A 25643-nucleotide genomic window follows, 5' to 3' on the forward strand; every position below is an offset into this window, starting at 1 on the left:
ATAAAATGAGAGGCATGGATAGGGTGAATAGCCAAGGGTTTTTTGGCAAGATATGGGAGTCTGAAACTAGACAGCATAGGTTTAAGGTGAGAAGGAAAAGATTTAAAACGGACCTGAAGGTTTTTTTTTTCACGCAGAGTGTGATATGTGTATAGAATGAGCTGACAGAGGAGATGGTGGAGGTGGGTACAATTACAACATTTAAAAGGCATCTGGATAGGTACATGAATAGGAAAAGTTTAGAGGGATGTGAGCCAAATGCCTACAAAACGGGACTAGATAAGTTTAGGGTATTTGTTGACACAGACAATTTGGATCATAGGGTCTGTTTCTGTGCCGTATAAGTCTATGACCTGGTGACCAATGGTTTCCAATCTTTTCAGTAATATTGCACACTTTCATGAGACAAACAATTCTCCGGCACACCCAATATTTTCAGCTGAATTGATTGCTCAGAAATGTCACACATACTTGCACTTATTAGGGTCATGGTCTTACTACAGAAATTTGCAAAACAGTGCATAAGACAAGTTAAAGGAGGATCAAATGCATTCATGTTTCACATTCTGTAATGAAACATTTTCAAAATCCGATCAACTTTCTACCTATTCATGGCCCTGAAGCTGCTCAATACAATACATTCAACTAGTACATAATTGCAATTCAGTGAATCAGAATACAGCACAAAAGTAAATTGCAATTTACCGGGTTAGTGTAAATTTGGGTCTGCCGATGTGCATGAGCCTTTTGCTGCAAGGAGGAATCGACGAGTGGGTTACCTGCAAATCTTGCTCCACTGATGGATGCTCCCTTTGGGCATGAACTTGCTTTGTCTCGTTTCAAGAAAAAAGTACGCAAATGCTTTTAAATGGTCACTAATTTTAATTACCATGAGCTCTCGATTTTGACCTTTGACCACCTGCATTTAGAATGTTCACGCATTTTAGAATTGAAAAACTTGCTTTGAAATTTCATGATTAATTTTCACAAGTGTAATTTTATTTCGGTAAAAATTGGTTAAGATGAAACATTGATTTCCTTGCCTTTGTATAAAATTTCATGACACACTCAGACAATTCTCACGGCATGCACAAAGTTTGGAAAACACTGCCCTATGCTGCCCTAACAACTATCTTGCCATCAGAATATCTGGGCCAAGTATAACTCAAGATTGGTTCTTGTCCAGGTCACTAACTAATCCTTTCGTTTCTGGGTTGAAATTAAGTCACAGCTGTTACAAGAATAGTCCATCAAAGTCCATCATTATATTCATCTGGGCAAGCTTAACCAGGAGCTGGTAACTTTGGCATTAACTTGTCAGTCTAACTCATGCTACAAAGATGGGAAATGTAAATGCTGCACTGATGAAATAAGGCATCTTTTTCTGAATGCACACTCACAAGGAGAAGATTTCTCTCGTGCCCTTCCTGAAGCAATATCCTTATCGGCCAATGAATTCCCCTAACCTTTACCATTTGCCATAGTTACTTCATCAAATTTATTTGAAATACAATTGTACAGGTATAAAGAATCTTAATTACTTCATATCTGTGGATAGCCAAATGGAAATATGAGGAAAGAATTTATTTAACTCGGTAAATTATTGAATTATGCTAAATGTCTCGCTAATTTGCATCAACAATAAAATGTTAGATGTATACAAGACATTTTATGAGACACTAATGTTTTAAGAATATCTATTTATTGAAAGTGGTAGTTACGTTCCACAAAAATGCACTGACATAAATGTCCTGAGTATTGATATATTGCTATGGGTGAGTTTCCTGAGCCGGGGTGAGGAGTTTTAGATAATCTGGGTTTCCCCATGCTATCAAGTTTTAACTCCATTGTACACAGCTTTTCATTTTGGCAGGATTTCACTCAGAAGCAAGTCTAATTGACAGGCTCACAGTCAGGCTGAAGCACTGTAGTGGAGACCAGAGCTGCAGGAAGAGGGAAGGAATCTATTGCCATGTTCATGGTAATTACTAGGAGTGAGGGGGAGAGGTGTATGGATTGTACGATTTATCATGCCTGCCGAGGTCCAATCCCCAATTTGAGAGGGGAGAATGTTGGGGGCAAGGAAGTCTTTGGATGGGGCAAGGGATATTGATGCAAAGGGTGGAAGGGTGGGGGCTACAATTGAGAAAGAAGAAAGACTAAAAACTAGGGAGAAGCACTCCTGCTCCTCCTTGCCCACAATCAACACTGAAAATGCATTTACCATTTCTGGACCACTACTGACACCTTCTTTGAGATGCCAGATTTTCCAAGACCAGGGAAATGGGGACTGTAAAACACTGGTTAAATGTAAGGCTCTGGTCTGATTATAATATTTATATGAATAATCCATCTCTGACGAGCAAGTGCTCTGTTCACTCTTAAAGTTGATAAGTTGGATATACATTGTGGTTGGTTTTGACACATTCAACTTTTTTTTACATCTCACTTGACATCACCTGGGAGCTAAAATAAATGAAAATGGGTGCATACATTGCAACATGGATTCTGGTTTTGAAAGTCAATTTTCTCTTTAGCCATACTTACCATTAAAGTGAAATCTAAATCTGCTGTGCATATCTGATTAAGAGAAATGTAAAAATCTCTTGATCTGCTCATATCACATTTCTTACGGTGCCCATTAATGCATGACCAATGATGTCCCTGAGCACTGATCTGATACATAAGTTAAAGAGCAAAGTACTTAGTTTAGGATACTATCGAGACAAGTTCACAATTTAAATTTATGATGTGAGGTGCTTGCTACGAACACTGATCAATTTTATTCTCCTCTGTTATATTAATGTGAAAGATATGTTTAAAAGAATTAGCAAACATGTTAAGATAGAGGAATTCCACAGAAATTGTTAGGTACTTATACATTAATATGTGATACATAGTTTTGGAGTCTAACACTGGATGCTAAGATATTCAAACGTATTCCAGTGCTTTCAGATATTGGCCCTGCTATAAAGAGGGAACCAGGAATCTAAGAATTGATTTATTCATCATTGTCTGAGATCATTTGCATATGAGCATAGCTTAGTTACACTGTTTAACTCGTGCCTTGCCGTATTGTTTTAGAGGGAGTTTGGAAATGATGCCTAGTTGTGCAGGTTAGAGTGAAAGTTTGGGGAAGAGGTAGATTATCTGCCTTCTACTCATTTAACCTATGCATTGAAAGGCTTATCCAAAATGATCTGAGGAATCCAAAAAAAAAATCTCTGGGCACATTGCAAGCTCAGATTGTCGCTATTCTAGGTTTTCACTCTGTGGTGTGAGTCAGTGGCCACTAGGGAATCTGATTGCATTTAACTCTGACTAATAGAGGCCTGGACCTCAATTTACATAGCCAATTTTGCATCAGTTCAGAGGTGAAAGAGCTCCAGAGCAATATTAAATGCACCTAAAAAAGCATTGGGCCCATTGCTTGTTCACAGTTTTGAAGCCCACAAGAAGCTCAGACTGCAATTTTCTAATTACGCTGATGATGGGTTTCATCATTTTTCAGTTAAAGAACAAATGATGCTCTGTTTGTTTCATCTGTGGAAGTAGAACACTGGCACATTATAGTCTATGCATGATACCATCAAAGAGTTTTCAAACTAAACATGAGTGATAAAACACTAATTTCTTCTTATTTTGTTTCTTGATGAATTCACTAATCAGAGTAACAGATAGAACTGCATGGGTCAATTACATTGCAGAATGCAGGCACTGAGCTGACAGCATACATTCCAAAGGAATAGTGTGGTATTTCCATTACCCTCACATTTTTATCCATGTGGTCAAAGTCTGCTAATTTAAAACCAATCATTTCCGAAATCTGGGTCACTCAAAAGTTCAGAATGTCTGTCTAATGCGAATTAGACTGACGCTGCCAAAACTCATTTAACCTGTGGACCATAACACCCTTAGAAAGAACAACCTTTCAAAACCTACTGGCTGGACTGAATTGTAACTTAGGCCTCAGAAGTAAAGTAACAGAACTGTTTCTAACGTGTTCTGCTGGCTGGTACCCACTACTAGGTGCTACCTTTTTAACCAGATTAATTAGCCCAAAGTAAAAAATTAGCTTTCTTCCACATCTCAAAGTACTGGTGCGCTATTATTGTGTATTTTACTCTAGCTGAAAACGAATACAGTACAACATTATGAGAGAGTTTAACAGTAAGGTCAGTTGCAAGACAGATCCAACAAATCTATCATTGGGGAATCAATGCTCACAGAGACTGGTTACAGCATTGTTGAAAACATTTGGTTCTATTCCCATTGAAAGTCAGTTGTGGAATTTTAGTTTTGCCTTCTGTGCGCATCTGTTGAAATGTTCTGTTGCTGGTGTTGGTTACTGTCATTTTAAGTTAGTGGTTTTTCATGTCCAAACCTCTGAGTTCAAATGTTTACTTAAATGGGAATTTTTACAAGAATAGTGTCTTTATTCACCATATGAATTTCTCACGACTGTCTTGAACATATTCATTGGCTTGTTATTGATGTTTTATCTAATTACAGTTTCATGGTGTATTTTTCGAGGTAAGGCTATTATATGTTGGGTAATGTATTACTGAATGGTCTTGGATCGCTGTACTTGGAAAGAGTTTGAGGGCAGCCATAAAGACTGCTGGGTGCCCAGGCAAGCTGCGTACATGACCCAACTCTGTATTCTGGGATTTCTTCCTAGTTGAAAATGAGCAAAAAGAGAAACAAATCTTTAGCCCCATATGCTGCCCATGTTCCTTCATGGCAAATCATGCACCCCACCAATGCTCATGGCTTCTTGCATGCTTCTTGGCAACCTATGCAATTTTATACACCTCTTGGGCCCCTCATGCTCTTCATAATAACGCATGCCCACTGATATACCAGGCATGGCCTATTATATCTTCTGTATCAACTCAGTGCTGAATCAGACCAACACGCTAGCATCACCCTCAATCCTCAGACAATCCTACATCCCCACGTTCGTTTAGTGTTCCTATGCCAGCCTATGGGAACTCATGCCAACCCATGGCCCCATATTCCCCATCCTTTATCTGTACTCCCTCCATACCAATTCACACAAAATCCACCCTGGGAAGATCTCAGGAGACTGGCTAGCATGAAAAAAAACTATAATAGACCAACTGAAAATGGTGGGTGTTGTATGAAGTGGGGACTTCTCAAATCCGTGCAGCTATATTTTGGATAAGGCACGAAGTCCTTCTGACTCTATACAAATTGAGGCCAATGGGTTGAATGCCCTTCTCCTCTACTGTGTGATTCTCTGGTAATGTCTTCTTTTTGACTGTTGTGAAATGCTGCGAACAATCTGAATTTCACCACTTTGGTGACCAAACAGTTTGGTCTTAAGTTGTCAGTTTCACTGAGGTATGTCATGAGGTGGGAAATGAAAATGTCAAAATTTGTGGGTCCGTTGTAAATTCGAATTTAGATCAACATTTGAGAATTTGTTTTATCCTAAATCTAATCCAGATTGCATACCACTTGAAAGTGCTCAACAATGACTTCCACGATGACAAATGAACATCTGAAGCTGAGGAAGATGTTAGGCCATGAGAAGAATGGAGGGCAATGGTTTTGGATGCTGACTGCCCTAGTAAAGAGTTGGTATGGATACAATAATTAAACAGTCTCCATCTATGCTGTGATGATCTATAATTATGAATTAATTTCGAGATGTTAAATTTTTCTGCCGATTATATTAACAATAAACTTTAAACTTATCCTAATTTCTTTCTTTGCAAAAATCAGAATTTCATACATGGATATCAATTGTACAACATGATTTGATAGATCATCGCTTGATGTGCTAAACCCTACCAAAAATGAATCCCTTGAAAACATCTTATAAATCATTAACAAAGATTTAATGATTTAAAATGAATATTTAACATATTGCATTTTACTGAATTAGTTTATTTTACATATACCTAATATATGTTGGAAAAATTGCTACTACAGAGGAACTGTGCATTACCAATCATGGTTTTATCTTCATAAATCGATATGCTGTTACTTAACTTATTGTGGTATGAGTTGAAGTTTTTGCATTATTTAGACAACAAACCTGCAAGCTAATTTTTCTTTAAGAATACAAAATAAACAACATTTTGTTGAAATGAGTAATGCAACAACAGATTTCCAGTTCTAATTCTGATCCCTCTTTGTTATAATAAAGAAGTGTACTGCTCATAGTCAACAAGCAATGAAGTTTTGGTTTAGAAGCTTTGGGTCCAAGGTGATGTTCAAATTTTCACTGAAGGTTGAAAATATTGCCATCTGACATTAAAAACATGATGTCCCCCAACTAAAGGCACTTTAAAGTCTGAACTCATGGACATGGCCAATGGATTTATCTGATACTGTCCTGTATTGTTTCTTTATTGTCCACTAAGCCCACCATGTGGCTCTTTCCATCTGCATTCCTGATATCGGAGTCAGGAGTCACGCAGTCTACATCATCTGGTTCTTGACTCTGTGGAGAAATGGGTTGTCCACCTTTCACACGTTTCCATTTCATTCTTCGGTTCTGGAACCAGACTTTTACCTACAGAATAAAGAGTCAGAAATTACAGCTCACATGTTCCTCTTGGTTTTGTTCTCCCTCCCTACAGGTGACAACTTGTCAAATTCCACATCAAATTCTCCAGATGAAAAGACTGACCAACCAGTGAGATAGTTAATCTATAGCTGGGCAGATTTGCAAACTGAATGGTCAGGCAGCAATTTGCTAAAATATAATAAAAGAGAGATTTGGCAAGCACTCGTGATGCCAGATTTTCTTATTTTAATTGTTTTCATGCTCATTTCCCTAAACTTCCCTCTTGAGGTTTTAGAATTTTCACAGGCTACAGAATTACAGATACTGATCATGCTGTACTGGCCATGGTTTCTGTGAGAGACATGGTAATGAGTGGTAATCTTGTGTTCAGCTAAAAGAGGTATCACAACCAAACCTGGTCAGTTAATTAAAAGTATACTCACTGCCAGTGGGCATGTAAGCAGACTGTAATCAAATACTGAGACACCAAATGATTTCTCTCAATCTGCAATCCAGGAATTCAAGTAACAAGTGAGATCCTTAATTTGAGATGCTCGAGGCATTTGCTGCTCTTCTGAGTCTAGCCAAGGAACCTATGGACAAGGATCACTGATGTGACCTTTGGTGGGTAGAGCAGAGGGGCTGTTCACCTGCCTTTCTTCTGTGGTCTTGTCTGTGTCCAAGAGGTTCTGGAGGAGGTGTTAGCTTCTGTTGCAGAGGGCTTCTGTGACCAGTGGGCAACACAGGGAATGGAGTACTTAGGAGACACCCAATAGGTTTCTCTTGATTTCTTTTAATGGCTTAGTCATTCATTTGTTGCACCCCTCTGCAAATGGAGGGTGGCATACACTTGCTTGGCACACTGTCCAAATGTACTTGGAAAATATTCTCAATGAATATCTTTCTATGCCATTCTAAATATTATTGGACCACTTGCTTGTAAAAACAGCATGGCAAGGGGTTGCTACGCTACTAAGCATTACATCATGCTTAGGATTGTGGTGACAGCGATACACACTGTATTCCAATTTAATGACAGATCAACAGGATATTTCATATATTACTTCATAGTTTCAAGTGTATTCCTGCATTCTCAAACAAAGAATATAGGCTGTTTGTTGTGTCTACCTTCTTTACCTATCTGCACCAAACAGAGAAACACCATCAAACTACGCCTTCAAATCAATTAGGAATTTAACAGGTTAAATCTTACCTAAGCTAATTAAATAAGGACCAAATACCAGTGGAACAACAAATAACACAAGCAACTGCTTGAGGGCCCGAAAACAGTGATTAATCTGCAAATTGCACAATACCGCATTTATAGAACTAAATTCCTAGTCCATGAATAATCAGTTTTCCACAAAACTGCACTCATTTACCAGAAATACAAGGAAATCATATGGAAGCATTGCCATTGAAGCTTCCAATGGCTAGCCTGCTGTGGGGTATGGTACAGTGATGAAGAGATAAATTGATTCTTTTAAAGTTTGTCGTACTTGCAAACAACAATGCCAGCAACCAAGGATGTATGATTCTGTAAACCCACAGCAAAATCAAGGGGGAAAGAAAATGTCAAATAACAGGAACTCGCACCTACAGGAAAAAAATAGAGCCAGTGTAAACGGGAAATTGTTCTGACTTTCCAGTTTGAATTCATTCAACTAGAACTACAGATTTCAGAACAAATGCATTTGAATATTTTTGCCAACAGATCTTATTGCTGCTAAATTGTAGGTTCTAACTTAGGTATAAATTTCTAGCTTCTTCAAGGAAGTTTCCTGTCTTCAGTTTAATTTCTCTGTTTTTCCAAAGAAGGATTTTTGTCTTGAAATTGAACAGAAACCCTCTTCTACTGCAGTGTTCCCAATGGTTGCTGTTGACTTACAAGCACCGCCGGAGAACAAGCAGGGGAACGCTTTACATAAAGAATCTGATTCACGAAGGATACTCAAATGCAACTTCAGAAAAGATTCTGAGTGAATGCTGCCATTAAAGAGGCAGAGATCCTGATTTCCCTGATATTTGTATATGACATGACATTCTTTTCTGATGATTTTGCTATTAAACGGTTAATTTCTTCATTTCCCTTCATCAAAATAGTTGCAGTTCCCCTTTAAGTCTACATTGCAATTGAAACAGCACATGCCTCCATAACAGAAAACACTTGAGCCTCAAAATCCCGGTCTTTTCCTTTCTTTAATTCTGTAACCCAGCCACAGAGAGCTGTTCCTATTCAAGAGATTTAATAGCATTTAAAATAAAAGAGCAATTGCTCTTAAAATGGGCAGGAGGTTATGGCCTGTTTTAAGGGGAATCAATTGTAACCAGATGCCACGCAAATGAGGCACGGCAGGTACTGTGTTGTTTTAGCACTTTTGCTGCTCTCTGTTGTTTGGGGTAGCTGAATGTTTGGATGCAAATGTTCATCACAAATGGCGTTACTCAATTTAAAAAAAACACAAGTCTCAGAGTCACTTCAGTTTCTCAAACCAAAATAGTCTTGCATTTACTTTGGCATTATGTGTGCATTTTTTTTTGGTATTGCTGGTGTTCTGGAAAGTACTTTTTGTATTTACATAAACGCACGTCCCTTGCTGCCCTGCACTGTTTTCTGATGGGGATCCTGTTTTAATGCCTCTGTTTGAGTTACAGTCATTCACTCAGTGGTGTGCTTGAGCAGCAAAGAATACCGTCGAAGCTGCATGGTTATACTGTTTGCTGGCCTTCCTTTGCTGTCTCAGTCCACAGGGGAAGAATAGGCAGCTGGGTGAAGTAAGGTACCTAGGGAGGGATAATGGGGTCACGGTGGGTTTGGGGTGTCGGGGGGAAATGCATAACAGGTGCCTGTAGTATTGTAACCTAGCAACAGTGGAGAACTCCTTGAGAACAGATGGAGAGAAAGTTGCAAAAAAATGCAAAGTTACACTCTTTCACAAATGCCTCCTCGGGAATTTTCTGGCAATGAGAGGAATTTCTTCAAATCGATATGTGAAGTAGCAGTACAAGCACACTTTAATTCCCTTCCCTGATCAATTCCTTGCTTTTGCAGAAGTGGAGGATAAGCTCTTTTAATTCTGCATTTTCTTGACCAAGTAGCTGCCTTCAGTCTCTCCCAATTTCTGCACTTCTCAGGTTATATGGTGGAAAACCCTGGTGCTGTTCCAAGGAATGCGATTTTGCACTTTAAAAATTTCCATTGCAAGTCCTCAATAAGAAGGCCAAAAATAATAGCACTTGGCAAACCGCACGATTACTGGGTCAGACTCCCACATTGCTTGTGGTTCCCATACCCATCATGTCTGTATGGTGGTGGTGTGGGTAATTCAGTGTGCTGAACATTACCCTTTCAGCTTTAGGATTGGCAGTGAGTTGAGAAACCGATCTCCTTTTGCTCTTGACTGCAAGGATTCTGTAAGAAATGAATCCAGGCAGTCTCCATTAAAAGACTGAAGTAACTGATGTGCAGTACGGGATGCATAATTCAACACGGATTGGCAGCCTTATTCAGACAGACTCCACCAGGGTGGCTATTGTGAAGTAAGGCAATATCATACTGGCACAGTGTTCTGAATGTTCGAGTCCTGACACTGCAGTCCTAGATATTATGTGAGTGATGTCCTGGTCCATGGTATATACAGGTTCCAATGCCAGGCAGTGTCAGTGTCAGGGAATGTAAGATTCCAGCTTGTGCTCCTCATTCTATAGCTGGAAGAGTGCCAACTGCTTGCACCATCTGAAAGAAATGGAAAGTTGAGGCTCACTGCTTCCTAAGAAAGCAGAGAAAGTGCTACCTGCATCTCAAGTGTACTCGAGAAGCAGAAGTGGCCGTGATTTCAGCTGCAGTGTGAGGGATAAGGTACGGGGGCAAGAGAGTCTAAAAATGTGGAAGATGGAGTTAAAACAAAATAAACTAAAACATATGAAAATAAACTAGATTTCAGAAAATTGGAAACAATAAAACATTTACCTGTCTTTCTGTGAGGTCCAGGTTAACTGCTATCTCATATCGCCGGAGTCTGGTCAGATAGTTGTGATGGGCAAATTCAGCTTCTAATTCTCGAATCTGTTCTTTAGTGAATGCTGTCCTTTCTTTTCTGGCCTTGTTGTTAGACTCTGACTTGTAATTTGAATCTTGAGTTTCTGTAAGAAGTTACAACAGAATTTTATTGTAAACAATATTTATCTGGCAGTATTGACATGGTGAGCATACAGAGAATAACTGGCATTTGTTTGACTCAGGACATTGTGAGTATTAGCTTCACATCGACACTTCAGGTCTTACAGGTATAACACCAACAGAATGACTCACTATGAAGTGTTAAAATCATGTTCTCTCGGCCTGCTCATGTAGCTAAAGCTTCATTGACACAGTTGAAAGAAAGGCAGAGAATCCTCATGGTATCCTGGGCAAAATTACTCCCCAGATCACTATTACCAAAAAAAAAATTAATTGGTAAATTTCCTTGCTGGGGGTCTGTGGATGTTACTGCCAGTACTGCTGTCACATTTGTGTACAGCACACTTCAAAGGTAATGCATTGGATTCAACGCTTTGAGACAATCTGAAGCAATAAGTTGCCAAAGCAATGCAAGAGTTATCATTGATAGTTACTGGTTGTGTGAGCATGTAAAGTTCTCATCTAATTGTGAGATTCAAGCAACACCATTAGAGGAAGGAATTGACATTTGTATAGCCTCTTCCACATCCTCAGGATGTCCAGAGTGCTTCATAACTAATGACTTAGTTAAAAATTCTGTCAATTAGATAAACACAGCAGGCAGTTAGTGCACAGTAAGATTCCACAATCAACAATGAGCTAATTGACAGATGAGCCCATTTGGGTTTTTTTAATTTGAATACAGGATGGAAGAGAATTTTTGCTCTTCAGACTGTTCCTTGAATTTCTTTTAGATTCTGCTATGCATGACCTTGGCTTCATGCTTTATCCAAAAAGGCCACACTGTGAAAGATCCAGCACTACTTTGGGACCCAGATTACATACACAAGTACTGAAAAGGAGATGGAGTCCAAAAACAGAGGAAAGAGTAACCTTAGCTGCCACTTGGAGCACAAAAGGGGATTTGAAACCATCATTTTAAACAATGACGCCAATGTATGGGATGCTCCCATTACTGGTTATAACACTGACCAGAAAGTTTATCTACTTTTGGACAGAATATTTTTCATGGCACAGAGTGTCATGTCAAATACTGATGGCCAGTTCTTGTGTCACTGAGTAATGATCTCCATACTGAGGCTCTACAAGCATGCTGATCACTGGACACTTACTGAATCAATTCATTACAAGGTAGGGCTGGTGTTTGAACCATTGAATTATTACATTTTAACTTACTCTGACAAAACATTGGCTTAGACAGGATTGTCTGAATGGCTATTGACCTTGTCATACAGTGGTAGTGTCCCTACCTCTGATCCAGAGGGACTAACGTTCTAGGCCTATATCAGTCCTGGAGATGCATCGTGGCATGTCTGAACAAGTTGATTGAAACAACTAAATCAAATGAGCACCTCCTCTGCCTTAAAACTTCTGTGGCTGGTGTGATGTTTTCTCAATTTCAGCTATTCACAGTTCATGAGCAGATAGTAGCAAAAAGACAGTGGTGGAAAAGTTCTGACTGTTCTGCAAACTGAAATAGTATTGCCATTCAAAAGAAAGAGCCTACATTTATGACCTTAGGATATCCCAAAACAAACCTCAGGCAATTTGTTACTGTTTTTAAATGCTTCAGTTGAAACTTATGAGGGAAATCCCAAATAGTTGTCTTACTAAAGCTTTGAAATAATTTTACTTTCTCTACTAGCTTCAAAAACTGATCTGATTTATGAATTCCAGAGGAGTTCATTTTAAAAAAATAATTTAAGATGTGGAGAATTCTGGCAAAAATCAGCATTTCATGTCCATCTCTGATTTCCAATGGGAAGGGGCTAGAGAACATCTTTTCTGAATCCATCCAGAGGACAGCTAAAAGTCAGCTAGGTTTTTGCCAGGCCAGAGCCTGTAGGTTGCTTTGGGCAAAGTTGACAGATGTCCATCCTAAAAGAATAATATGGATTTTTACATTAATTTAGGTGGATTGGCCACGCTAAATTGCCCGTAGCGTTCAGGGATGTGTAGATTAGGTGGGTTATAGTGAGGTGGGTCTGTGTGGGATGTTTTGAGGTTCAGTGTGGACCAGTTGGGCTGAAGGGCCTGTTTCCACACTGCAGGGTTTCTATGATTCTATGGTCAATGCTCCTAACTTTTCATTTTAGATTTAATTAATTTAAATTCACAGCAGCTGTCGTGGCATTTGAACTTACGTTACAGGCCTCAGGGTGATCAATTCAGGAATGTAATTGCTGATCTACTCATATTCTGGCTATCATGATGCCACTGGTTATGAACTATAAAGGATGTTACTGGTCCAAACTTCTAGTCTCTACTTATTTTCTTCCTCCTCAATCCTGGTCAGATATAGATCCATGGGCATGGATCTTGTTTAAAGAATCCACTTTGATGGTCATTTAATTGCTTACTGTTGTCCCCATCTGAGATCTATATGCATTCACCTTCCAGCAAATTCACCTCACCAAAAGATGTTCATAAATAGGAATGAATGATTTTTCCTTTCCCTGTTTAAGCTCGCTAATGTCAATTATTGCAGCCTACCACCCACTGCCTCACATTAGATCAAGCACAGTAAGGGTAACAAACTGTAGAGTCAAACTGGGGATTGGAGAGTTATTGGGCTTTAGCCTTGGCTGAGAGGTGGCACTCCCAATGCTGATCCAGAGGTTTGTGGGACCAACTGCAACTCAGAAGCATGAGCACAATTTCAAACTCACATTCCAGTTCAGTCCTGAGGGAGTGTTACCCTCCTGTTGTTTAAGTGAGACATCAAAACACACCTGACCTTTCAGATATGCATACAGGATAATATCTTCTGAAAAAATAAAAAAGTATTAACCCTAGTATCTTGGCTAATGTTTGTTTTTCAAAGTGTACTGCTGATACAGATTATTGCATTGCTGTCTAAGGTGCACTGCCTTGTATAACTTAGCTACTGCACTTCTTACATTACAACAAAAGGTACACTTCAAATTTATCCAGTTGATTGGAAAACACTTTGGAATAGTCCCTTAGATTTTGAGAGGTAATACATAGTTCAAATCTTCCATTTTAGGTAAAATTTGTCCATGAATCATTGTCAGAAATCATATCATGGTGAAACAAATAAGTTTGGTTCCCTGCCCAGTGAAGGGGTTGAAGCTATCTCGCTGAATGTTTTTAATGCAAGGCTAGATAAATTTTTGAAGAGTAAAGGAATTAAGCATTATGGTAAGCAGGCGGGTAAGTGGAGTGTCAAAAAGATCAGCCTTGATCTTATTAAATGGGATATTGTAGGAAGAGGGGCTCAGATTAGTTCACAGGTCGGTGCAACATTGAGGGCCAAAGGGCCTGTTCTGCGCTGTATTGGTCTATGTTCTATGATGTGGCAGGTTCAAAGGGCCGGATGGCCTACTCCTGCTCCTAGTTCTTATGTAATATCTAAACCCCTGGAGTTATCAATCTTGTAAGGTATAGCTTTGGTATAGCAACAATGAGCCAAACTATGAGGGGAAAAAAAAAGTACAATATTGCTGTGGTCTTTGTGGATGAATAGCAATGATTAGGAAAGATATGTAGCTAGAAGGTGTAAAAACATGGAGATGCAATGTCAAATGTAGCGAGAAAATAGTCATGAATTCATTGTGATGAGCTCAACCAATGTCAGAATTCCAAATGCTATCTTCTTTTAAAAGGGTCATGCTATTTCTTCCAACAATCCTTATTACAGAGATGCAATTCCCCAGCACAAATTCAAACTGAACTGAGATGTTGAATGGTTCCATTACACCTAACCACTGATAGGCCAAGTTGCTGACAAAATGAAGGGGACATGCACCTTAAACTGCTACGTGAGATTTCATTGCAGGATCTACAAATTCTCCCTGCGTGTCACAGGAGCCCTGATTACAACAAAACTATTATTTTGCCAAATGCAGCACTGAGAAAGCAAGGCTTGAAATGGAAATGGAACAGGGAAAACTGGACAGCGTCATCTCTTTGTTGTGAACTTCAAAGGTGCACTGCTCAAAACATTACAGGCCAAGAGAAGGGAAGCAGGGCAGACGGCTGTTCTCTCAACTACAGATGGTTCATGGATCAGGAATACCGATGGAACTGGGAAATAGCTTCGGGGGAAGAAAACATTTATCGATAAAGTATCTCAAAATTTTGAAAAGGATTCTGACAACCATACATTTCTTTGTAGAGTTGCTACATAAAGTTATAGAAGTTTATCTTGGTGGGGACAAAGATTTTAGTGCAATGAAATGTCAGTAATTATGTCAGGGTTATCATATTCCGACAGAATATTGTTTTTATTTTCTCCTAGACTGAACTTTTCAATTTAACTTCAGTTTATGAAGTATACACAGGACTCTCTCAATAGTTTCATTTCCCCCTTTATATTGTTTAAATTGTTGTATTAGGTATTTGGGATGATTTAAATAAGTGCAGTATTTAAATACACTGCAAACAAAATTTATGTTCTAAAACCGATAACAGTTAAGAAAAGACTGTATGGACTACTAGATCTGTTCCTCCCACAGACAAAATAAAAAGGATTCTGCGACACTAGTTGCGTTTTGCTTGTCTCGAAATTAGTAGTAGCACCTTCTTTGTTATTGTTATAGTTTTTATGCTAAGTCAGAAATTTCAGCACTTCACCACAAAATCTTCTCCATTAAATTTCAGTACTAATCACTTCCGTTTGAGAGACAGCACCACCAGAAACCACTGTGAGAGCACCTCCAGTACATGGATTGCAGCAAGTTCATCATCTTTACAGAACGTGCAGAGATGAGCAATAAGTGGCACTTTGCTATCGTTGCTCATATCCCAGAACAAGTGAGAGTACAGTACCACTGCTCAATTGCGGCTCTACCCTATGCTAACAATGTACCTGAACTCCCACCCTAACCTAAAATTACCACTGTCCAGTGCCAATGTTATCCACATTTCTGCATTGCACACCCTGTTGTTTCTCTGAATGGCATTTCCAATTGATAAGTACGGTATTTGATATAGATGAGCAACTTGTCTGGTCTACCAAGATCCCGCCCAATGTAAACTCATCCAGCAAGAAACAGATGCTTCTTTCATTCTATTAGGATCACAATCCATGTCCAAAAGGGAACAATCAAGTGACTGACCCACTGTACTATTCAATTTCCTTTCTGTGGTTCCATATAAAACTCTGGCTCAGAAATGTGCTAATGCTTCTTTTTAACATTGCCGAGGGTTGAAAGTCGTCCTATATATGTTCAATTATAACAAAGGCAACAGTTATTTTCAAGAATGGAAGGGAAGGTGCTTTCTACAATCTGCATTATGTTCTCACTGCTTATCAGATCGTGGTCAGATGCTCACACAATATGTTTCTGAAGATACAATGTTTTACCAACTGGCATCTATATAATGCTCTAACAACTGTGACTTGAAAAATAAGTATGCAGTAAAACATTGGTAATTTAGCAGATGCACATCTGTCCTAATGACTAACATAGTATATTGTGAGTGGAATTTTCAAAGCAGGAAATTCTTAGCTATGCCAGGCTTGTCAGTGAACTGTTCAACATATCAGCACAGGCTCAGTAATAACATTGTTTTGTGACATTTTTACCAATGACCTGATTAGAAGTTACTGTATTAAAATATCTGCCAAGAATCATTGGAAGTGACAAGTCACTTATTTTGGTTGAAAAACAGTATCTGAGATAGATATAGATGCTGTTTTTGATCTACAAAATTAAATAGCTTGCAATTTGTCCTACTTATTAATGTGTTAAATTTACTATCAAAAGAATGTTCCACTTTACTTAAATTGCCTAATAGCTTACTCTGAAGAAGGCGCTAGGCCCGAAACGTCAGCTTTCCTGCTCCTCTGATGCTGCTTGGCCTGCTGTGTTCATCCAGCTCTACACCTTGTTATCTCAGCTTACTTTCTTACAGCAGTACTAACATAGAATATTTATGAAATAGAAGAAGACCATTTAGGCCTTCATGTTATTGCTAGCTGAGAAAGAACCATACAGCCTGATCGCACCTCCCAATTCGGTTTGCAACAACTGGCCAAGACTTCCTTTCCAAATTCTTGACCTCCATCACATAAAAGAACAAGGCCAATAGTGACATGGGAACACCAGCACTTGCAGATTTGCCTCCAAGCCATCATACCTTGAAAACAGATCACAATTCCTGCACTGCCACTCAGTCAAATCACTGGAATTGCATGTGGAACATCATGGCGACCCTTCCTCAGTTCTGAAACGTTAACTCTGTCTTTCCCCCTTCACAGATGCTGCCAGACCTGCTGAACTTTTCCAGCAACTTCTGTTTTTGTTCCTGATTTACAGCATCCGCAGTTCTTTCGGTTTTTGTTTGCCTAACATCACAGTGGCTGCACTTACATCACAGACTCCAATACTTGAAGATGGTATCTCATCACAATCTTCTCAAGGTCGGTTAGGGATTGGCAATAACTGCTGGTCTTGCCAATGATAACCATGCCCCAGGATCAAATTAAAAAAAAGTCTTTCACTTAATTGCAACTCAATAATTGGGATACTTTTTAACAACACTCTAACTGTATAGTTTATTAGTCTAATTTCAAGAGCATTTTGTAAACAGCAAGAAAAATAACATCGAAGCAAAATATTGTACAAATGTCGCTGCCTAGGGATGGGGTGTTATCTGTCAGTCAGCACAAAGTGCTTTTAGTTCTGTGACAGGGGTTGGGATTTAGCTGATATCTGAAAAGTTGGAAGACCCTTGGAGCACGCTGTATGAATATTTGAAATCAAATGATTTGAACAGGTGGACTCCCAAAGGTATAACTTTAGTCTTCAGTACTAATTAACACGAAACTATCATTACTGCCAAGGGGTTATACAATAGATGACTCATTTTGAAACTGACGAAATTTACACTGATCAGTTGGGATTTCTGTCCTGTATAGAAATTACAGAAACAGGCTGGTTGGCGCAAAATGCTGATGTTTAATCAGCATAGCAGCTTATTCTGTGATCATACTCCATTTCCTCAACAATCTTCTTAGTCTATTTAACCATCTACTTAACCCTTTCAACCACTTACCGAACCCATTCTTAAACATTAACATAGACTTTACTTCAATCATAACCTCAGGTGCTGCGTCCCAGTCTTCCAACTTTCCATGCAAAAGGTATATTGTTCCAAATCTTAAACGTGATTTTCCACTTGAATATACACTCCTCAAGAACTGAAAGGTCAGTTTAATCCCTTAATATTAAGCAACTCTATCAACTACCCTAATCGGCCCCTCTGCTCTTAAAAAAGACTGACCACATTGTAAGACTTTCATTGCATTTGTCTTTCCTCTCTGTACCCATGCTGTATTTTTTTGATTGCCTCACTGGGTGGAAATGATGGTGCTCTTAACCATGGGTTGGAGAGTCATGTCACTGCTTCTAAGAAAGGTCCACCCATTTGGACACTTGACAGACCTACCCCCTTGGATCAAGGAGCCTGGGAGGAGGTGTCTCACTTCACAGAACTGCCAACCTTTGAATGGCTGTTCCCAATCACAGGCCAATAGCTTTAATGAATAACAGCAGCACCAGTGAGATAGTGGCTACCTCAGTACCACCTAAATCCCAGGATCACCACCGGGTTCTAGGCTCAAAGTGAGTGATAATGGATTGACAGTCACCGGGTGGGGACTAGTGGGAATTGAGGGTCCACAGCAAGGATGAAGGAGTAGCTGCCTGCAGACCAGCTCTTCTTGATGCCAGTTCCCTCATAATAGTACTAAATGAACTCACTGCTAGGAACTTCCACACAACCTAACAACATGTTTCTTTATTTTTGTGCTCCCTACATGCTGTGCCCTATGCCTGTCCCTGGATTACTAGCAACTGGAGGAGGAGGAAGCCCTGAAGTGGGGTTACTGCCTTACTTAAGGCATACAATTTTCAGGGGCAGGGAGGTTGCCCACAGACTTTGCCAGCATGGACTTTGTCAGAGTGCAGGCTGATATGTGGTAGGGGTCCCTATCCACTATCCTTTCTGTCTGATTTAAAGCCTCTTCCACCCCAGCTCCCCCAACCACTAAACTCACCATGGCAGAGGTAAAATGATCTAGTTAACATCTTCACTATAGTGCAGAACCCAAAACTGCACTCAGTGTTACTAAAACGTTCCTACAAAAGGTTATGAAATGTTGGTTTCATTTTGTAAATGTTAGCAAAAAAAATTACAAATCTGAAGTAGAAAGAAAGACACTTTTTACTTGGCTCAGTTGCAAACAGAGGAAAATAAATCACAGAATTGGAGCAAAGCAGCTTTACTCAATGCTATGGCTTTATTGAATTGGTTATTTGTGTGAGCCCTAATTATTCCCTGGCTCAAGGAGTCAATGCCAGTCTGCTTGTGTAATTCTATTTGATTTGAGAATACTCAGTGTGGTTCAAGAAGGTAGCTCCCCACTACTGTGTCAAGGGCTACCAAGGCCAGGCAATAAAGGCTGGCACAGCTGGCAATGCCAACATTCCATGAATGATGTTTGTAAAAATAAAAGGCAGTAAGTGCAGATGGAAAGTGAGGAAACATTCCAATTCCCAGCCCTGAAGTTTCTCACCTTAATGAAAAAAAATCATGTTTTTTTGGTTTAAAAAAAATAGGGAAACAGAGAAAACAAACTGTTGATGTATTGAAGGACCAGTGTAACAATAGCACTTCCCCTGCTCAATGAGCAACAACTCCAGAGATGCTGGCACAAAGACTTTCTGAGTTGTGTTCAGACAGGAAAGACTCGAATGAATTGATCCATAAATAAAATATGATTGTGATTTATTATAACCTTCCCTGCTGAATCATTGTGTTATTATCATAACAAATGCAATAAAAAGGACATCATTAAAACTTTATACTGTTATCCTCCTGGAATAAATGAAAATTGTTATATTTAGTGATAGCTTCACAATGATCATATTCCCAGTAACTAATGACAAGTTTAAAAATAAGACTGCTTTTAAACTCCTTAACTAGCAGAGAAGCTAAGCTGTAATGTGATGATATTAAGGTTGTATTCTGAAGTGAAATTATTATTTTTAATTAACTTGTAATCACGAATTTTCAAATGCTGGGTCTGTTGATCCTTGTGAAATGTGGAATGTGCAAAATTTCAACTTGTGCCCATTCAGGATTATTGACTGTGAAGCCATATGCTGTATAAATATTTTACATTGAAAAAACTGTACATTTAAACTCAGTTCATTTTACTGCCCTTATAAAGGGGAATGCAATATAACATTCATGAAGTTTACCATTAATTTGGTACAAATGTGGTTTGTTACTTTTTGTCTTCATAATTATGCCATTTACATAATTAGGATGATTAAATTAGTTATTTATATAATTATGCCAATTACAGTGATAGAGATCATCCTTCATTTTTGATAATTTTGATTGAAATTCTATACCAAAGGCAGACAATGAATTCTGTAGAAACCTGAACAGCGCAGCAATCAGTAAAAGATATAAGCAGCGTAACATTTCACTTATGGGGCATGGTGTACAATTCATGGACAGATTATTAACTTCAAAATAGATAAAACAAGAACATTATTAGTTTTCCAAATCACTTCCTTCACCCAAAATTCAGAAACAAATCTGGTACAAGGTCTAATATATTTTATTCAGATTAAAAAAATAACATCCCTTTATTAGTAATAAACAGATCACACTGCCTCAAGATTAGCCAGACACATGTTATCCAGTCATTACATATAATTAATATCATAAACTTTGAATTAATTTCAAGACATTTATAGTAGACACTAAAAGTAGCGCTGGTATAATATACACCTTATAATGTAACTTGTAACCACAGTGAATTTTTAAGTCCACTACACTATCTTACGATGTATAAATGCAAAATGCATAAATATTAATTAAGAGCAACCAAATTTAGAAGATGACAAAGAAACAGAATAAAAGAATAATCAAGGTATCATTGGGAAAATGTTTTATATGTTGCCTAATAAGCACCCAATTTGTTTGAACGGCCATTTATTCAAAGGGACCTTCCTCTCAGGCAATGTAAGTTCTAAAATTCTTCGTTTAATTATATAGGTAACAGCTCCTTCCTGTGACTGAGCAATTAAAAGAGTACAGTCTACTTCTGCTTCTTTTTTACATTAGTTTTTTTTCCTGCCAGTCACATATGATAGAGAAAAATATCACAGCAAAAATCTTGGTAAGGATGGAAGACAGCGTCACTCGTTATATCAACTTGTAAATATGTTTGTGAAGATTTCCTTTTACATCAAGTGAAAAGATACAGCAGTTCTTTTGAAACATGATTATGATCTTTTGATGGAACAGCTATTAAGGCAAAATGATATTGCATCAAATCACTTGTTGTAAATTAGCGTGAAGTATCATAATAAAAAGAAGCAAAATTTCATTTATGATGGAAGATATAAACAGGTTATCAATGATAAGATCTGACAGCAGGGATTTACATTGGAGTAATTGTAACAGATGTTACAGGTAGTTTTAGTAGTGATTACAGTCAGCAAAAATGGAAATCTAAGAAGAGAAAATAAAGCAAAATGGAATCAACAAAAGCAGCAAATAAATTACAAGCAAGTTTGAATAAAATCACAGAAGAAATAAGATAGCCAGGGAGAAAATACAGTCAAATTGAAAATAAAGTAGAAAACCTAAGAAGACAGATGGTAGAAATTAACATTCATGAAGTCACAAATTAATTGCTTCTTAGACCAACCAAGTTTATAAGGAATCGTAATTTGGAAAGAAAGCAATGTGAGTAATACATACAAAAATGACTGTGTTTTCTAAAAACTATGAATGCTCGCAACACTAGTCAATCACCAAAGCTGAACTGGTTACAATGAAAATACATTATTCAAGCATATTTCCCACTTACAACTGAAGTAGAATGTATCAAATAAAACAATTGTATCTGGTGAAGGGCTACCTAGAACACTTGCATCACTTTCACTCCTCAAAAAACTTGCAAACTTTTAGAAAATTTCTAAAATTCCAAATAATCAAGCTTAGACATTATTAATTTTGTGAAACAAAATTACAAAAATGTTAAAATTAATGAGCAAAAACATTGACTCCAAGTTACAGAAAACAAGCACAAATCAAATTAGAATAAGAAGTTATTTTCTTTCATTGCATAAATCATTTAAATTTTCTGAAATTAAAATAATTTTGAATCATTTTGAATTTGGAAAGCTTCCCTCCTCCAAATCAGAAAGTTCAATGAGTTTTTTTTAAATGTTGGTATTTTAGGTGATATGGAATTAGATTTTCCTTGAATGATGTCTATATTTGAAATATTCATACATACTGCACTTACAATATCTCCAGTTCTACTGTATCACCATCTTTCAGCACTTTTCATTTAAGCCGTAAATATACTACTATCTAATGCAGTCCACCAAATCTCACAATTAACTTCATGGCATTTAATACTTGCAAGTGGTTGACTTAGATGTGTTTTATTTGTTAGGGTTTTTCATTAAATTACCATCTTCCTGATTCACTGTTTAAAACACATGAAACATTATAGTTTTAAAGAAAGACCAAAGTTGTAGGAACCATTATGCTAATGTTTGCCTTTCTGTATTTTCAAATGAAATTTGATTTATTTTCTTCAAAAAGTTATTTTGCATGTACATACTACATCACCCACTTAAAAGGTGAAGGTTAATACTAATTTTCAGGCATATCTGAAGCTAGAATATTAAATGGATGCCATCATTTTTTTCATAAATGAGTGCCCTACTATGCTCATTCTGTTCTCAATTTTAGGCTTAAGTTCTATTACATATTAGTACCTGGTACTCTTTAAAATACAAATTAAACTTTGATAATGCAAAACATATGCTGATTTTATGGAAGAAATTTTGGAATATTCTTTGTGCTAATGTGGATTATGTTCTTAAAAACTGCACAAGTATTGTTATAAGATTGAGAATAACTCAAAACATAGCAAATGGTGAAATACAGGAGTCGGTCATATGGTTGAAACGTAATCAGTGAGTTTAAGTGTCAAAAATGAGCAAGAAAGTTTGAATAATTTAACCAAACTGAACTGATATTGGATTTGAATATTTGCTTTCTCTATAGTTATCCATTTCAATACTTTCAGTAAACATTTGTCTTTTGAGAGAAGATTTGAAGGTGTTTCAGATGCCTATGTAACAGGTTCTGAGAATGATGTAAAACTACATGTTATCCACCTAACAGCTAGGAAAGCTGAGGTGCCACTCGCATCCTTTGTGCAGAACTGGTCCAAATCAAGTGATCTTAATGAATGGGATTTGACAACATACAACATGTATATTCAGTTTGGATATAAGGATACTGGTAACCTCCTGATCTTTTTTTTGTTTGCAATTGGGATGATTCCCTGTTTTGTACCTGATTAGGTACCAGTTGGTCCCATTATATCTCCTTATCAGCAATACTCTTGTTTTTGTTATTGAGAATTCTGAATGCACTTCGTTGTATTCGGATGAACTGGGATGGATGAAATGGTTGTCAGGTTAATGGACCAGGGACTAGTCATTTACTGCTCCAACTAACTGAGCTTTGGGGAACAGCTTTTCAATACTAATTCTACTGGTGAACGAAAGGGTAATTTCAAATGAGTGAAATTAGAAACGGCACTGAAATTAATTTTCATAATATTTCAATAACTATTGAAATGTAAGAAACCAGGCTAAAACATTTTTCTCTCATTTCATCTTGTTACAGATGCAACTTTTTTGCAGCTAATTAACTTTTTTTGACAGGTGTGGAAGACCCACAAATAAAGTTTTATCGTTTATAAACTGCATCACTGCAAATGTAATAACGCAGACTCAAAACTTTCAATGGTTTTGGAAAGAAGTCTATTTGGGATTGACCATTTCCTTTTAATTTTGGGCTAAAAAGTGGATTTGAGATCTGCCGTTTTGTTTTTGGTTTGTTGCGGGATTGGGACGAATATAATTCTTCAAAACAAATGAGAATTTGATGCAAGCGATGTTTTGTTATATAAAAAGAAACAAACTTTTACAAGAGTCCCCTGTAGGGTGGAACACACTGTATTTTACTTTGGAAAGCATGTTGCTGGAGTTTTTCTTTAAAAAAGAATCGATATTTAATTTCATGCTTTATTGGGAATAACAATGTGTCTCTCACCTAAAACGTCGCGTTTCCTTTTGGTTACTTTCTTGTCGATGTCGGACGCCGCGATACCCCGCGGGCTACTGTAATCCCCAGCGCTAAGGCAGCCGGCCGCTTGCGAGTTCCCACCGGTTTCGAAATTGGCGGAGCTGGCGGACAGGCAGGAAGTTTGTCTCTCCCTGGCCGCCGTCGGGGCGGGAGGGGGTGGGGCCGGCGGCGGCGGAAGGTGCCACTCGGAGCGGGGGAACCTGGGCGGGTGGTGGTCCACGTAAACGCGGTCCTCTGCGGGGAAGCCGTGCGCCGCTGACACCAGGCACGGCGACGTGAATTCCGAGTAGGCGGTGAAGTCGGCGGGGTCGGACTTCTTGTAGAAGGAGAAAGGCGACGGGTAATGGTGCAGGCCGGGCACGCCGGCCCCGGAATGTGGATTTCTCATACAGCCCCAGACGGTGGCCCCGGAATGCGAATTGCGCATGCAGCTGCCTGTGCTCTGTTCCATGGAGAAGTTGCAAGATGCTCTGTGCACCAGAAAGTGCTTTAAATCCTACAACTCTGCAAAAAAACAAAAATGCAACGATCTTAGCCACTTCAAACCTTCAATTAGCAATTTGCAAAGATCACAAGTTTTTCCTTTTTAAAAAAAAACAAATTGCTGACATGCCTGCACTCTATGAGCCTGACTCCCTCTGAGTGCTTTGGTGGGAAAAGTGACAAGTTTATAGTGTGTAATGTGAGAGGGGCGGGGTTGAGCACCACATGTTGGATTACTCCAACCAAGGAAAACATTGCTGCGATTAATCACGAGCATTACTGTATGCGCAGAAATTTTATATGCACAACTTAATGGCTTTTTCAGACCAGGGACATCACAGACATTTGAAAGCCAGACAGCAGTGTCCCTCCCCAGGTTGTTTTTTTGTGGGGGAAAAAGACGCACATGAACACGTTTGATACAATTTAGAACTGTATCTCAGGAATAGCCTTTGCCTCTCGAACAGTCCAGGGCAGCCACAACACGCACCAATTTTTGGAATAATTCACGTAAAGGTTAAAGTTAAGCACAGCCAAAGTGGGGTAGAAATCATAATGTTAAGCTTCTTTACAATACTCTATTGGGCTGAATAACCTACCTCTGCTCCAATGTTTTATGCTTTAAAGGTTCAGATGATGCCAGTGACTGCATTGAGCTATATTTGTTCAGTGGGTTTACAAAGGTCATGCAACCCTGAGAATCTTCAAAGCGCAAGTATTAAACTTTTTATTCTGTCTGTTCTAGGATGCATAATTTTAATCAAAATAATGTTAGCAAAAACATAGTACTTTTATGTAGTGCCCTTATAACATAGAATAACTTTACAAGGTGCTTCACAAGGACATAATCAGTTGATACTAAGCTAGAAAAGAGCAATGAAGATCAATGGCCAAAATCTGGATGGAAAGGTCTTCAAAAGAAAGAGAGAGAGGAATCATAGAATAGAATCCCTACAGTGTGGGAGCAGGCCATTTGGCCCACTGACTCTCTGAAGAGCATTGCAACCAGACTTATCCCCCTACCCTATCACTGTACCCTGCACTCCCCATGGCTAGGCCACCCAACTGACACATCCCTGGACATCACAGCACGGCCAATTCACCTAAACTGCACATCTTTGGACTGTGGGAGGAAACTAGAGGAAGCCCGCACAGACATGGGGTGAATGTGCAAACCCCACACAGACAGTTGCCTGAGGGTGGGATCGAATCTGGGACGCTGGAGCTGTGAGACGGCAGTGCTAACCAATGAGCTACAGCGCCGCCCCTGCT

General features: G+C 38.6%; 1 protein-coding gene across 1 annotated transcript; it reads right to left on the bottom strand.

Moving 5' to 3' along the window:
• Positions 1 to 5876: 5876 nt before the first annotated feature.
• meox1 (mesenchyme homeobox 1) lies at positions 5877 to 24515 on the bottom strand. Its single transcript, XM_048560309.2, has 3 exons — positions 23856 to 24515; positions 10512 to 10684; positions 5877 to 6547 (listed from the first exon to the last, which is right to left on the bottom strand). The coding sequence occupies exons 1-3, from the start codon at positions 24337 to 24339 to the stop codon at positions 6353 to 6355; spliced, it is 852 nt and encodes a 283-aa protein (XP_048416266.1). The 5' UTR covers positions 24340 to 24515; the 3' UTR covers positions 5877 to 6352.
• Between the last annotated feature and the right edge of the window lie 1128 nt (positions 24516 to 25643).

This window comes from Stegostoma tigrinum, chromosome 31 (genome assembly GCF_030684315.1).
Source record: "Stegostoma tigrinum isolate sSteTig4 chromosome 31, sSteTig4.hap1, whole genome shotgun sequence".
NCBI lineage: Eukaryota > Metazoa > Chordata > Chondrichthyes > Orectolobiformes > Stegostomatidae > Stegostoma > Stegostoma tigrinum.